Source organism: Triticum dicoccoides, chromosome 4A (assembly GCF_002162155.2).
Source record: "Triticum dicoccoides isolate Atlit2015 ecotype Zavitan chromosome 4A, WEW_v2.0, whole genome shotgun sequence".
Taxonomy (NCBI): domain Eukaryota; kingdom Viridiplantae; phylum Streptophyta; class Magnoliopsida; order Poales; family Poaceae; genus Triticum; species Triticum dicoccoides.
In genome coordinates this window covers 143,392,813-143,409,952 of record NC_041386.1, presented here as the reverse complement: position 1 = coordinate 143,409,952, position 17,140 = coordinate 143,392,813, and the positions used below count along the sequence as shown (strand labels likewise).

Below are 17,140 nucleotides of genomic sequence, written 5' to 3'. Positions count from 1 at the left end.
TAGCCACTCTATGTCTAATGCTCCCGAACATAGACTCATCTATCTTCCTCCAATGGTGATTAAACCAGAGCAATGGAGAAAAAAGCTCTGATACCAATTGAAAGATCGAGAAGAGGGGTCTAGAGGGGGGTGATTAGACCCTTAATAAGTAAAATTGACAGTTTTTAGAATTCTTCAAGTTAAGGTTGAGTTTGGCATGTGTTAATAGGCACACAATACATTTTACACAAGCATAGAAAGAGTATGGGCAGTGGAAAAGAGTAAAGCATGCAAGTGCAAGAATGTAAAGGGATGGGAATTGGAAAGTGCAAACGCAATGGAGACGCGGATATTTTTGGCGTGGTTCCAATAGGTGGTGCTATCGTACGTCCACGTTGATGGATACTTCAAACCATGAAGCTTAACGGCTACGCGAGTCCATGGAGGGCTCCACCCACGAAGAACCAACCTTGTCTATCCCATCATGGCCATCGTCCAAGAAGGACTTGCCTCACTCGGGTAGATCTTCACGAAGTAGGCGATCTCCTTGCCCTTACAAACTTCTTGGTTCAACTCCATATCATGTCGGAGGCTCCCAAGCGACACCTAACCAATCTAGGAGACATCACTCTCCAAAAGGTAATAGACGGTGTGATGATGATGAACTCCTTGCTCTTGTGCTTCAAATGATAGTCTCCCCAACACTCAACTCTCTCTCTCACAGATTTGGCTATGGTGGGAGGAAGGATTTGAGTGGAAAGCAACTTGGGAAAGGATAGAAATCAAGGTTCAAATGGTAGGAATGGAATCTCTTGATCTCAACACATGAGTAGGTACTTGTCTCTCAGAAAATGAGTAGTGGAAGTGTAGGAACATTTTGATGGCTCTCTTACTGAGTAAGAGGGGGTGGAGGGGTATATATAGCCTCCACACGAAATCCAACCATTACACACTTTTGACTCAACCCGGTGGCACCGATCAATTTTCGTTGGCACCGACCTGTGTAAAAGATATGAATGTTGGAGCTCTCGATGGGACCGACTGGAAACATCTCAGAGTGACCGATGTGCAATGGTAGGGAAGAACATCGCTTCGGTGGCACCAATTGCATCATCTCGGTAAGACAGAAATAAATCAATAAGGAAACAGAAGGTTGGCAAGCCATCTTGATGGCACCGATTGCGAAACTCAATAAGATCGAGATAATTGCAATGGGTAACAGAGAGTTGGCAAGGCCATTTCGGTGAGACTGAGATCCATATCGGTGGATCCGATTTGTTAGGGTTTGGCTGTGACAGTGTCCAGATGAAGTCAGTTGGTCCAGATGGGTAAGTTTCGGTTGGACCGAGTTGGAATGTAGGGCTTTGGACATATTTGGATAGAGAAAGTGGCTGAGTGTTTTGGAGCAATATCACTAAGAACTTGAGCAAATAGATCATTATCAAAACCTCATTCCCTTTTAATAGTATTGGCTTTCTTGTGGACTCAATGTGATCTTGGATCACTTAACCAAAAATGTAGAGTCTTGAGCTTTTCCCAATCTATGTCCTTAACATTTTGAAGGGGACCACATCCTCTTGTCCTTGTAATGCCATTGTTGAACTTGTCTGAAATATACAATATAGAACTGTTAGTCCAACAAAAGATATGTTGACATTAATTATCAAAACCACCAAGGGAGCACTTGTGCTTTCATGCGACCACTGGGGTTGCGCCACCGTAGCTTGTGGACCCCCTCGATCATCATTTGGTGCCTCCCCAAAGCTTCTAGGCTCTATCCTGGTCCAGAAAAAATCACCGTAAAGTTTCATCATGTTTGGACTTTGTTTGATATGGTTTTTCTACGAAACAAAGAAATAGGCAAAAAAAATAGGAACTCGCACTGGGCACTAAGTTAATATGTTAGTCCATAAAAATAATATAAAATGACACATAAAGCATACAAGAATGATAATATAATAGCATGAAACAATCAACATATCATACACGCGGAGCACAACTAAGCTAACGCTGAGAGTACAAGATTATTACGGGGGGAAGTACCCACTTAGTATATAAAGTAGAAAGCACAATTTACATAAAAAAGTTATTTGAAATATATCTCTATGAAATCTAGTTACATACATCTCGATGAGAGGAACACAACAACAAAAATGGTTTATGAAATCTAGTTACGAAAAGGGAAAATAAAAATAGAAAATGATTAAAATCATGTTACAAAAAATACTACTCCCTCCATTTTTATATACAAGGCCACTATAGAATATATACGTTTTGTATCTATATAAGGCCACCAACAGTAATCGAGGAAAAATTAATGATATTTTCTCGTACTAGCAACCTGTTTAATAGTTGCATGCATGAAGTCATAATGACAGTCAGCTACTTCCTCCACTTAGTTTTCTTGCATGCATGTGGGGTATTAATGATCCCAGTAAATGAAAAGAAAATCTGACTTCCAAAGCAGACATTAAATTTTACAGTGGTACCTATAATTTGAGTTTGTGGCCTTGTATATAAAGTGGAGGGAGTATGTATTTATAAAAAAACCACGAATTAAATATGTAAGGAACATCATTAGAACAACAAAAATAAAAAAATGAACAGTGATGGAAAGAAACAAAACCAAAAAAGGAAGAAAAATATAGAAAAGTGTTCAACTCATTTTACAAAATTATTATGTATTAAAAATGTTCATTTAGGTAAAAAACGAAAGGAACTTGAAAATAACAAGAAAAATGAAAAGGCAAGGAACCAAAAAGAAAGAAAAGAAACAGTATAAAAAGAAAAATAATAGAAGGGAGAAATGGATAGATGCTAGACCGAAAATGAGACTGAAAAGCCGAATGAAAATGCAAGAAAAATGGTAGAAATCGGTATCTGCTTGCCTACTACTGGATCGGCCCATGTTACGTTACGCTTGAGGCGAGCGCTTATGGCAAAAAAATGTGATAAATAAACTTTTCAAATGACTAATTAAGTGTCATATTTTGCAAAGGTTACCTCCGAATGTCTCTAGTAATGACAAGTGGTACAACACATATGGGTCGCTTATCGCCATCGGAGAATTTTTCGTGGGTTGTTTCCCACGTGAGGGGATTGGAGGGCTAGTTGTATGTACACGTTGCACATTTGTTATCTCATTTTTATTTTCCCTTTTCCCCTTTTTTAATTTTTTATCATTTATTTATAATATGTGCAACGTGTTTTATTATTGAAGTACATTATTCATCGTGTATTTAAAATATTGTTCATCATGTATAAAAATGTCATTCTAATTTTAGGAAAGGCTCGTTGTGCATTTAATTTTTTACCTATATTTAAAAAATGTTTGGGGGTGTATTTATAAATTCTTTATCATGTTAAAAAACTTGTTCATTATGTACTTCAATAATGCTCTTTGAGTATTTTTTTTATGAATATTCATCATATATTTTATAAATTCCATCATGTTTCTAGAAAATTTCAACTATTTTAGAAAAGCATTCATCAAGATTTTCAAAAGGTTCATCTTGTTTATAAAATATGAACAATTTTATTTACACAAAAATACTTTTAAATTACACGACCATTTTGTGCAATGCGCGAACCCTTATTTAAACTACGCAATCAAAACACATGAATGATTAAAGAAAATATTTAGCCAAATATATCTTCTAGAACATTTATGAAAACACGAGAAAAATGAAACAAAATGTGAAAAGAAAAAACCGAAAGAGAGATAGAGAGAGATAAAAGGAAAAATATATTGTCAATCAACCTACAACTCGTGCGCTGGAACTATGCACCCCAGGCGCTGTTGCAGGAGCCTTTCTCGCTAGGAAGAGTCAAGATCCACCGCGCCTCCATGGTCTAAGGTCACATGAGGCGAGGTAGATCGACCGCGGCGTTGAAAGGAGATGTAAAAAACCCTGGTTTTTGTAATAGCTCGTGGGAGGAGACACGCACCTAGTTTACAACGCTCGCAACCGGTTTCCGACCGTCACCGTCATGCACAAACACCCGACTAGAACACCCAATCATAAGACGCTTCATTCTCCCCTCAAGACACTTCATCAGGACGCTTCATTCTTGCACAAAAAAAAAGATGCGGGATTAGAATTTAGAAGGTTTCAACCCTTTAAAAAAAAATAGCGTTTAGTGGTATCCCCAGCCTTCTAGGTTTAAGTTCTGGTGCCCGCATTTATCCTGCATTTATTTCAGAATTTCCAGCGATGCGTGTTTAACGGAAGGAGACATCTCCGTCAATTACGAGGCGCCTATGATGACTTTATAAAATCTCAAGATAATAAGCCGGCTCAGTCTCTCAAAGTTGTTCATAGGGGTAGGGTGTGCGTGTGTGTTCATAGGAGTGAGGGTATGTGCGTATATACGAGCGATTGCGTTTGTACTTTGTTAAAAAAAACTTACAAAAATAGCGTTCAACATGAAAAGGTACACCTACTCCCGCAGAAAAAAAGGTACACCTAGCCGCCTTTTGTGATAGCGGTAATGTCGCACGTCTGGCTTAGTCTTAGCACAAGAGATCACTTTCCACCCTGAACTTTTCTCAAGAACAACTGCGGCACGTTATTATTAACCTTTTTACAAAATTAGTCAAATGGAGCGCAAATCGCCGCACACTGTTTGGTTCACGTCTGCGCATGTAGTAGTATGAAGGCATATTGCAACCAGCAGTATTTTGTAAGAAAGTCAAATGAATGGTTCATGTTGAGCAGCATGCAGCAATAATAGCAAAGGATCGGCAAGATCATGCTCGGCATGAATCATGGCACAACGTGCATATTATTTAATCACAAATCACTGCTTGCTTAGCATGTTAGCGCTGGAATCCCTGCATCTGAATATGAAGTTTACTTTCATCACCTTACGTGTCGCGCTTCCAGTTTTGAGACGCCCTATAACCCTTTTTTTTAAGCCGCCAGCTATTTCCTGCTGTATGCAAAGCAATATTGTTTTCCTGTTTCCTTCACTCTTGGGCCCGAACGATGTCGGTATTTTAATTTTAAAAAGCTGATGCGTATGACTATAAACGTGGTAATGCCGTGTGGAGACGCTGTCCTGATACAGATCTGAACACTTCAGCGATAGGACGGCGTCATCATCAGTTCTCCCTTGTACACGAAAAAAAAAACAATTCCAGCAACCCCCCTGGATGAACGCTGCCTACCTAAAACACGGCGTTTGCTGTTCCACGCAAGAACCAACCTCAGACGAGCAAAGTCTTCACCCCGCTTAAACAAAGCAACGGTTGTGCGTGCCAGTTATGCTACCTCAGCTCAGTCAGCTGCGAAATGGACGTCTTGAACAAGTCCGAAGGAGAAAGTAGAGATATTGCAGGTAGAAGTTTCTGACCTGCTGTAAAAAAATCGTAATATTGCAGGTAGTAGTGCTGTAGCAGGATGTGATGTTTCCTCTAATCCAACCAAAGAACTACCGCGAGTGGCTATTAAAAAAGAAAGCAAAAGGTCCATCTGTTCGGGCGTCGGCTCCAGACACGAACGTTGCAGGTTGCAAACGGTTTGAAACCTGGTGGTACTAAAGTGGACCCCTGCTACCCCAACGTACACTTAACCGCCAAACATCTTTCGAATTTGAATGTAACGAGCATGTCAACATCCATATATTTCGTGTTTAATACTAGGCGCCTTAATACTATTGTACTTAGATCTGAGGAGCATCCAATGTTTTTTCAAACGCCTTGCAAGTTGCAAACAACATGTCACTTACTAAAGTTAGTATAAAGTTGAGTCACTTATTTTGAGAGAGGGAGTATCTTATAATTATGATCAGTACTTGTTTTATGTACGACTGAAACTCCGGTGCAGAGAATTAAGGGCATGTACAATGATGACATATGGATACATATGCCCCATGACAAAAAGTAATTTAAGGCATCTACATTCATTTTTTCTTCCCAATGCAAGCTAACACTAATGAGCCTCATTAAGAAATAAAAAATAAAGACTCTAGTACACATGCATCTCTACTTTTTACTTCAACTTTTTCAGCTTTTGTCACCAGACCACACTTTTTCTTTTCAAGCACACGCCTCCTGAAAAGGATCCCGCTTCCCTATCCGAACCTACTTTACGTCATATCCGATCCTACATGGCATGCGAGGCATCACCTTGAGGCTATGCATTGTACACGCCCTAACTAGTTCCACTGTATGCACAAATCCTCAGAGGACAGCTTCAGAATCAGAAACGAGACATGGTTTGATGAGCAGCCAAGTGAACAAATTTAACATGGTATATTCTGTATATGACACAAGCTAAACACGAGACATTTCCTACAATTGCACCAACATCGGTGCAAGCATGCAGTACATAGCTAAATATCATCATCTCAAAGGGAACCTATGTCTATGTTGCGAGCCTGCAACAGCAGCTAGCTCCCTGGCATCTCTTGCGGTTCATCTCATGGTTGCTGCTTGATTCTGCTACATAGCAGCTACACAAGATCTTCTAGTGGTAGATCACCGGAAACAAAAAGGTTTCTTACAAATGGCCCTGATGGAACCACCTGAAGGAATCAAAGAATCGGAGCAACAGCAACAAGATTATTGCTGAAGCAACAGCAAGGCCGAGGAAGCCATGAGCAAGACCCAAGCAAGGGCACTGCTTAGATGGGTCCTGAATCCACCACTCTTGAGCGGAAACCTCTGCGGCATAGCACATTCGTCACCATTGAAGAAGACCTTTGTTGGGAACCCATCTCCAGCGACAACATCAATATCAGGAGTCAGCTTCTTGGTGAATGAGAGCACTGATTGCTGCTTTCCTGGCACAAGGTAATCCGACCCGCTCATGTTGGTCTGCTTCACAAGGTAATTGAGCCCCTCAAGGCCCTGCATAAAGATTGTGTTATTGCCCTCTGCTGTTGCATTGAAAGAGTATGCCTTCTCAAATCCGTCATACGCCTTGTCCATGACCATGGCAGCAAACCAGTTGGCCATGTCGACATCACCCCAATTGAACAATGTAACCCGAGCACTCCAGCCCTTGTTGAAGTCTGATGAGACGTGCCAATTGATGCTCACACCACAGAAATCACCGCAAGGCATTGGCCTAGGCACGTTGTAGTGCTTCAACTGAGCCCATGCTTGTGCTTTCTGTGTACGGTTGTCAAACGGCACAAGCAGCGCCTCCGGCGGCAAGAGCATGGATGGAGCAGTCGTGCTGCAGGTAGGACCCCGGCGGTTCACAGGACAACCGCATGCACAGGTGTTGCAGGGAATGACTGAGTCATTGTAGTGAGCCGAGAAGGTGACACAACACTTGGGCTTGGCCCCCTTGGCCGTGGTAATGTTGCACACCACCTGCCATGTCGCAACCGCCAGCGTTGTAGAGTCGAGCCCGCTGGGATTAGGGAACCCGGTGGGGCTGACAGGCACTGGCTGGCCACAGCTATAGTCTGGGTTCAGCGATGAGCCGCCAGAGATCTTGAAATTGGCCGGTGGGAAGAGCTTTGTCCGGTTGGTATCCGGTGGCATCTTGAACACCTGCATTTGGAACGCCGATTTTGACTGAGCCGCATCCATGGACTTGGGCAGGATGGTGCCATTCCTGCAGCAATGCTCAATCTTCCCCATCTGTGTGTCATTGTACCGGGACAGCGGCAGGTCAAGGATGACCGGCTTCTTCTCGCAGTTGAGCACCTGGGAGAAATCCAGGCTCTGATAGTACTGGCCTGGTGCGCCATAGATGCAGCCATTGACGTCCACCTCCAAGGGGTGTGCGCCCTTCATCGAGTAAATGAACTCGCCGCGTCGCCACTCCCACGACAGCCGCCAGTTGTCGAGGCGGCCGAGCTTGGCGTTGTTCTCGAGCGTGACAAGCGCCAGGTAGCTGGTCGGGTATGCCTGGACGACGTCGTAGGTGATGACGAGGTCGCCGGTGCGGCGCGGGAGGAAGCTCTTGGTGGGGTCGGTGGCGTTGGCCTCGGGGACCGTGGCGTTGGCCTCGGCCTCGGGGGTGAGGAGGCAGCAGGTGGTGAGCATGGTGGCGGTGACATTGGTCGCCGCCGGGCAGTTGTAGTCCGGGTCGTCGAGCGTCAAGGCGGTGGGGAGCGGCTCCGGCACGAGGCCGCGCGGGCCGGCGAAGAGCGTGCCGACCAATCCGACGGAGGCCTGGATCTGCGTGATGTCGCCGGCGGTGGCAATCGGAGTGAGGAGGTCCGTCTGCGGGTAGCCGGAGAAGGATGTGGCGTTGCCGGCATCCTCGGTGGTGTTGTAGGGCAGCTCGGCCCCGCCGGTGAGCACGGCGCCGCCGACGCCGACGAGGATCTCGTCGTGGCCGAAGGTGACGAGCATCGCCCAGGACCTGAGCGGGCGGGTACCGCCGTTGAGCACGGAGGCGTTGGCCTTGAAGGAGTAAGGCTGCTTGTTCCTGTCGGGGACGAAGGGGCGGATCTTCTCGCGGCCCTGGAGGATGTAGGTGAGCTGGATGCCGTTACAGCCGGGGTCGGGCGCGGGCGCCGCCGCCGCCGCGGGCGCCCTCGGCGTCTGCTGGGCGGCCGCGAGCCCCGCGAGCAGCAGGATGGCCCCGAGGACCGCGGCCTGGGCGGCAATCGAGCCGGCCATGGCTGGATCGGCAAGGGAGGAGGCGATTTGGGGGGAGCGAGGCGGGGCGGGGCAGCAGATAGATGAAGCGATTGGAAAGCGCGTGGCACAGCTGGGGAAGAGGAAGACGAGAGGGGTGGTGGGTTTGAACTGGCGGAGCGGCGTGCGTGCGACCGCAGCTTGCTTGCTGCTTCCTCCCTCCGTCCGTGTCCGCGTTGTTTTATTTTTCGACTTTCGGGAAGACAGAGATGGACGGGTTTTTCTCGGTTTGAACAAAAGGGCGTGGAAAGCGACGCCGGCCGGAGAGGGGAGGCGAGGCGAGGTCGAGGAGAGGGGAGGAGCGTGTCCCGATGATTGATTGGTGGGCTGGGCGGGTTACGGGGTCAATGAAGCGCGGGCCCGGCTAGTAGCTGTGACCTGCGGCGGTGACTGTGCGAACGGTAGGGTTTCCACCGGCGTCGCGTGCGTGCTGGCCGTCCGATTGTGGCGTGTGCGGGGATGGATGGCTCGGGTTCTGTCGTTTCGTTTTGTGGGGTGGGATGGGCCCGCGCATGTGTCTCATGTGAGGTTCGCGCAGGTCGGTGGAAACCAGAGCTGATCAGGGGAACTGCTTCCGGGCCCCCGTAGATTGGAGAGCGCTTCATGTATGGAAACTGCAAAATAGGTAGGAAATCAGTTTTTTTTTACACAAGGTAGGAAATCATATGATTGATCGTGAACATACTGGTCGTCGCAACACGTTTGTATGGTTTGAGATGACGATACTCTTTTGTGAGTCAAATTTTGAAATATTTCGAAATGCGAGTCAAATTTCAGGATGCTTCCGGGTTCAAGTGCTTCATGTATGGTTTGAGCCAACGCCCCATGAGCTCTCGTATCATGGAGCATGATAGGTGTAGGAGGAGCATGATAGGTGTGGGAGCACCTGATATCTTCCCAAATTGTGGTAGGGTAGACGAGATCGGAGGGTGGGTCGGCAAAACAGCAGAGGTGAGAGCTAAAAGTGCATGTCCACCCCTAAATGCATTTTGATAATTAGTAACAACATATATCAAAGATTAATGAATATTTAAGCATATTTCAGATTATCTCTATATCTACTACTTTAAAAAATGTAAGGACATCTTTAACGCCGACCCTCAAACCGTCCGCAACAGTCCGGAGCACATGGTCCGAACGTGTTTTGCTATCTAACACGGTCTTGTATCTGTCCGCTCGGCGGTCCGGACGTCATTATCCCTGCAAACTGAGGGTGACGGTGACATACACCGGGGGTGGGTCACCCACGGGAGCCCGACCTCTCGACCTATCAGGGGGGGGGGGGCATGAAGCCCAAGGAGGAGAACAAACCCTAGGAGGAAGCCAGAGACCTTCTTGCCCTGGAAGACAAGGGCGGCAGCAGGATAGATCGCATCTACCCTCTTTGTAAACCCTAGGCCTCCACCACTACATAAGGGAAGGCCAGGGGACATTCAGGTCATCTAATCTCACACAGAAACTCTCGGTAGCAACATCAAACATCATTGTAACCCCTCGCACGAGGTATCCATCCACCATGAATAATCAAAGCAAGCAGGATGTAGGGTATTACTCTACGGGGACCCGAACCTGGGTAAAACCATCGTGTGATCTCCGATCTCAGGCTTCCAGCCACGCCTGGATCCCTATCGAGGGATCTGGTGGTGTTTTGCACCGCCAGTTGGCGCGTTAGGCAAGGGCGGCGCTAGCTGGAGACCGATCTCAGATCGGATCCTTCCCGTCTCCCGGCGGTCTCTCGCCGAGGGACAGCCTAACTTTTAGCTCCCTCACATTCACCACCGATGGGGTGGTCCGGCTTAACATCAACCCACCGGCCCACCCTGCACGCCAATCTATGTAGGCAACGCCGCCTTCATCGCCAATAGCCGCAGCAACCTCCAATTGTGCTTGCCACCAATTCGACACACAACATGGAGAGATTCATCGATCGCGACGACCTCATCATCGGGAATAAGCTGCTCTTACCCGGGCTGTGAAACATGGGAGCCACGTACTAGCGTGGGCTTTATTAGTGCCCTGCAGCGTAAGCTCGGCGGTGGAAGCGACGTTTGGTCGAACATGCTAAACCGTACTTCTCACCCGCTGATTTGAAGGACGTCTGCAAAGCCCTGAAGCCCAAAGGTACGAGACACCGAGCAGCCTAGATTCCAGCAAGCCACATCGACCAACCATAAGCTCAGAACCAGTCCCCATGGTCTGTGGCAATTTTCACATCAACCACTCCCTAGAGGATTGCTTCCTCGACAGCCCATCTTGGACTGCAGCGTCGACACGGCAAATCTGATCTCGTTTTCTGGCTATGAGGACGATGATGAAGAATGGCATCGGAGCAACACGACGCAACTGAAGAGGCCACGGCACCACTGCCAAATGTGAGAGAAGCAAGCAACAACGACGAGCCACCAATCAAAGAAAGCCTTAATCAGGAGGAGGAGGTTGCCACGACAAAAGACATCCCCTGGGAGGCCGTAGAGGAGTACATTGAAGGAACTATGCCCTAGAAGCAATAATAAAGTTGTTATTTTATATTTCCTTATTCATGATAAAGGTTTATTATTCATGCTAGAATTGTATTGATCGGAAACTTAAATACATGTGTGAATACATAGATAAATACCGTGTCCCTAGTATGCCTCTACTAGACTAGCTCTTGATCAAAGATGGTTAAAGTTTCCTGACCATGGACATGTGTTGTCATTTGATAACGAGATCACGTCATTAGGAGAATGATGTGATGGACAAGACCCATCTGTTAGCTTAGATGATCATTCAGTTTTATTGCTATTGCTTTCTGTTGGAAATATGCCCTAGAGGCAATAATAAAAGCATTATTATTATATTTCCTTGTTCATGATAATTGTCTTTATTCATGCTATAATTGTGTTATCCGGAAATCGTAATACATGTGTGAATAATAGACAACAACATGTCCCTAGTAAGCCTCTAGTTGACTAGCTCGTTGATCAACAGATAGTCATGGTTTCCTGACTATGGACATTGGATGTCATTGATAACGAGATCACATCATTAGGAGAATGATGTGATGGACAAGACCCAATCCTAAACATAGCACAAGATCGTATAGTTCGTTTGCTAGAGTTTTCCAATGTCAAGTATCCTTTCCTTAGACCATGAGATCGTGTAACTCCCGAATACCGTAGGAGTGCTTTGGGTGTACCAAACGTCACAACGTAACTGGGTGACTATAAAGGTATACTATGGGTATCTCCGAAAGTGTCTGTTAGGTTGACACGGATCAAGACTGGGATTTGTCACTCCGTATGACGGAGAGGTATCACTGGGCCCACTCGGTAATGCATCATCATTATGAGCTCAAAGTGACCAAGTGTCTGGTCATGGGATCATGCATTAAGGCACGAGTAAAGTGACTTGCCGGTAACGAGATTGAACGAGGTATTGGGATACCGACGATCGGATCTCGGGCAAGTAACATACCGATTAACGAAGGGAATTGTATGCGGGGTTGCTTGAGTCCTCGACATCGTGGTTGATCCGATAAGATCATCGAGGAGCATGTGGGAGCCAACATGGGTATCCAGATCCCGCTGTTGGTTATTGGCCGGAGAGTCGTCTCGGTCATGTCTACATGTCTCCCGAACCCGTAGGGTCTACACACTTAAGGTTCGGTGACGCTAGGGTTGTAGGGATATGTATATGCAGTAACCCGAATGTTGTTCGGAGTCCCGGATGAGATCCCGAACGTCACGAGGAGTTCCGAAATAGTCTGGAGGTAAAGAATTATATATAGGAAGTGCTATTTCGGGCATCGGGACAAGTTTCGGGGTCACCGGTATTGTATCGGGACCATCAGAAGGGTCCCGGGGGTCCACCGGGTGGGGCCACCTGCCCCGGGGGGGCACATGGGCTGTAGGGGGTGCGCCTTGGCCTATATGGGCCAAGGGCACCAGCCCCAAGGGGCCCATGCGCCAAGAGATATAAAAAGGGGAAGAGTCCCAAAGGGGGAAGGCACCCCCTAGGTGCCTTGGGGAGGAGGGACTCCCCCCCTTGGCCGCACCCCCTAGGAGATTGGATCTCCTAGGGCCAGCGCCCCCCCCTTTGGACTCCCTATATATAGTGGGGAAGGAGGGCCTCTCATAACACATCTTTGGTGCCTCCCTCTCCCTCTCCAACACATCCTCCTCCTCCATAGTGCTTGGCGAAGCCCTGCCGGAGTACTGCAGCTTCATCACCACCACGCCGTCGTGCTGCTGCTGGAGCCATCTTCCTCAACCTCTTCTTCCCCTTGCTGGATCAAGAAGGAGAAGACGTTACGCTGACCGTACGTGTGTTGAACGCGGAGGTGCCGTCCGTTCGGCGCTAGGATCTCCGGTGATTTGGATCACGTCGAGTACGCCTTCCTCATCCCCGTTCTTTGAACGCTTCCGCGCGTGATCTACAAAGGTATGTAGATGCAATCCAATCACTCGTTGCTAGATGAACTCCTAGATGGATCTTGGTGAAACCGTAGGAAAATTTTTGTTTTCTGCAACGTTCCCCAATAGTGGCATCATGAGCTAGGTCTATGCGTAGTTCTCTTGCACGAGTAGAACACAATTTGTTGTGGGCGTTGATGTTGTCAACTTTCTTGCCGCTACTAGTCTTATCTTGCTTCAACGGTATTGTGGGATGAAGCGGCCCGGACCAACCTTACACGTACGCTTACGTGAGACCGGTTCCACCGACTAACATGCACAAGTTGCATAAAGGTGGCTGGCGGGTGTCTGTCTCTCCCACTTTAGTTGGAGCGGATTCGATGAAAAGGGTCCTTATGAAGGGTAAATAGAAGTTGACAAATCACGTTGTGGCTTTCACGTAGGTAAGAAAACGTTCTTGCTAGAACCCTATTTCAGCCACGTAAAACTTGCAACAACAATTAGAGGACGTCTAACTTGTTTTTGCAGCAAGTGCTTTGTGATATGATATGGCCAAAGTTGTGATGAATGATGAATGATCTATATGTAATGTATGAGATGTTCATGCTATTGTAATAGGAATCACGACTTGCATGTCAATGAGTATGACAACCGGCAGGAGCCATAGGAGTTGTCTTTATTTTTTGTATGACCTGCGTGTCATTGAGAAACGCCATGTAAATTACTTTACTTTATTGCTAAACGCGTTAGCCATAGTAGTAGAAGTAATAGTTGGCGAGCAACTTCATGGAGACACAATGATGGAGATCATGATGATGGAGATCATGGTGTCATGCCGGTGACAAGATGATCATGGAGCCCCAAGATGGAGATCAAAGGAGCTATGTGATATTGGCCATATCATGACACTATTATTATTTGATTGCATGTGATGTTTATCATGTTTTTCATCTTGTTTGCTTAGAACGACGGTAGTAAATAAGATGATCCCTCATAATAATTTCAAGAAAGTGTTCCCCCTAACTGTGCACCGTTGCGACAGTTCGTTGTTTCGAAGCACCATGTGATGATCGGGTGTGATAGATTCTAACGTTCACATACAACGGGTGTAAGACAGATTTACACATGCAGAACACTTAGGTTGACTTGACGAGCCTAGCATGTACAGACATGGCCTCGGAACACAGAAGACCGAAAGGTCGAGCATGAGTCGTATAGAAGATACGATCAACATGAAGATGTTCACCGACGTTGACTAGTCCGTCTCACGTGATGATCGGACACGGCCTAGTTAACTCGGATCATGTTATACTTAGATGACTGGAGGGATGTCTACCTAAGTGGGAGTTCATTGAATAATTTGATTAGATGAACTTAATTATCATGAACTTAGTCTAAAATCTTTACAATATGTCTTGTAGATCAAATGGCCAACGTAGTCCTCAACTTCAACGCGTTCCTAGAGAAAACCAAGCTGAAAGACGATGGCAACAACTATACGGACTGGGTCCGGAACCTGAGGATCATCCTCATGGCTGCCAAGAAAGATTATGTCCTACAAGCACCGCTAGGTGATGCACCTATTCTCCCTGCAGAACAAGACGTTATGAACGCTTGGCAGGCACGTACCGATGACTACTCCCTTATTCAGTGCGGCATGCTTTACAGCTTAGAGCCGGGGCTCCAAAAGCGTTTTGAGAGACACGGAGCATATGAGATGTTCGAAGAGCTGAAAATGGTTTTCCAAGCTCATGCCCGGGTCGAGAGATATGAAGTCTCCGGCAAATTCTTCAGCTGTAAGATGGAGGAAAATAGTTCTGTCAGTGAGCACATACTCACAATGTCTGGGTTACATAACCGCTTGACTCAGCTGGGAGTTAATCTCCCAGATGACGCGATCATTGACAGAATCCTTCAGTCGCTTCCACTGAGCTACAAGAGCTTTGTGATGAACTTCAATATGCAGGGGATGGAAAAGACCATTCCTGAAGTATTTGCAATGCTGAAATCAGCAGAGGTAGAAGTCAAAAAGGAACATCAAGTGTTGATGGTGAATAAAACCACTAAGTTCAAGAAAGGCAAGGGTAAGAAAACCTTCAAGAAAGACGGCAAGGGAGTTTCCGCGCCCGGCAAGCAAGCTGCTAGGAAGAAGCCAAAGAATGGACCCAAGCCCGAGACTGAGTGCTTTTATTGCAAGGAAAGTGGTCACTGGAAGCGAAACTGCCCCAAATACTTAGCGGACAAGAAGGCCGGCAAAACGAAAGGTATATGTGATATACATGTAATTGATGTGTACCTTACCAGTACTTGTAGTAGCTCCTGGGTATTTGATACCGGTGCGGTTGCTCACATTTGTAACTCAAAACAGGAGCTGCGGAATAAGCGGAGACTGGCGAAGGACGAGGTGACGATGCGCATCGGGAATGGTTCCAAGGTCGATGTGATCGCCGTCGGCACGCTGCCTCTTCATTTACCTATGGGATTAGTTTTAAACCTCAATAATTGTTATTTAGTGCCAAGTTTGAGCATGAACATTGTATCAGGATCTCGTTTAATTCGAGATGGCTACTCATTTAAATCCGAGAATAATGGTTGTTCTATTTATATGAGAGATATGTTTTATGGTCATGCTTCGATGGTAAATGGTTTATTCTTAATGAATCTCGAGCGTAATGCTACACACATTCATAGTGTGAGTACCAAAAGATGTAAGGTTGATAATGATAGTCCCACATACTTGTGGCACTGCCGCCTTGGTCACATAGGTGTCAAACGCATGAAGAAGCTCCATGCTGATGGACTTTTAGAGTCTCTTGATTACGAATCATTTGACACGTGCGAACCATGCCTCATGGGTAAAATGACCAAGACTCCGTTCTCAGGAACAATGGAGCGAGCAACCAACTTATTGGAAATCATACATACTGATGTGTGCGGTCCAATGAGTGTTGAGGCTCGCGGTGGCTATCGTTATGTTCTCACCCTCACTGATGACTTAAGTAGATATGGGTATGTCTACTTAATGAAACACAAGTCTAAGACCTTTGAAAAGTTCAAGGAATTTCAGAGTGAGGTTGAGAATCAACGTGATAGAAAAATCAAGTTCCTACGATCAGATCGTGGAGGAGAATACTTGAGTCACGAGTTTGGCACACACTTAAGAAAATACGGAATAGTTTCACAGCTCACGCCGCCTGGAACACCTCAGCGTAATGGTGTGTCCGAACGTCGTAATCGCACTCTATTAGATATGGTGCGATCTATGATGTCTCTTGCCGATTTACCGCTATCTTTTTGGGGCTATGCTTTAGAGACTGCCGCATTCACTTTAAATAGGGCTCCATCAAAATCCGTTGAGACGACACCGTTTGAATTATGGTTTGGGAAGAAACCTAAGCTGTCGTTTCTAAAAGTTTGGGGATGCGATGCTTATGTCAAGAAACTTCAACCTGAAAAGCTCGAACCCAAATCGGAAAAATGCGTCTTCATAGGATACCCTAAAGAAACTATTGGGTATACCTTCTACCTCAGATCCGAAGGCAAGATCTTTGTTGCCAAGAATGGATCCTTTCTGGAGAAAGAGTTTCTCTCGAAAGAAGTAAGTGGGAGGAAAGTAGAACTTGATGAAGTATTACCTCTTGAACCGGAAAATGGCGCAACTCAAGAAAATGTTCCTGAGGTGCCTGCACTGACTAGAGAGGAAGTTAATCATGATGATCAAGATACTTCTGATCAAGCTCCTACTGAAATTCGAAGGTCCACAAGGACACGTTCCGCACCAGAGTGGTACGGCAACCCTGTCTTTGAAATCATGTTGTTAGACAACAGTGAACCTTCGAACTATGAAGAAGCGATGGCGGGCCCAGATTCCGACAAATGGCTAGAAGCCATGAAATCCGAGATAGGATCCATGTATGAAAACGAAGTATGGACTTTGACTGACTTGCCCGTTGAGCGGCGAGCCATAGAAAATAAATGGATCTTTAAGAAGAAGACAGATGTGGATGGTAATGTGACCATCTATAAAGCTCGGCTTGTCGCTAAGGGTTATCGACAAGTTCAAGGGGTTGACTATGATGAGACTTTCTCACCGGTAGCGAAGCTGAAGTCCGTCCGAATCATGTTAGCGATTGCCGCATTCTATGATTATGAAATATGGCAA

General features: G+C 46.2%; 1 protein-coding gene across 1 annotated transcript; it reads right to left on the bottom strand.

The window, feature by feature from the left end:
- Window positions 1-6,185: 6,185 nt before the first annotated feature.
- LOC119285457 (COBRA-like protein 7) lies at window positions 6,186-8,778 on the bottom strand. The gene has a single exon (XM_037564732.1). The coding sequence runs from the start codon at window positions 8,564-8,566 to the stop codon at window positions 6,545-6,547; it is 2,022 nt and encodes a 673-aa protein (XP_037420629.1). The 5' UTR covers window positions 8,567-8,778; the 3' UTR covers window positions 6,186-6,544.
- Window positions 8,779-17,140: the final 8,362 nt, after the last annotated feature.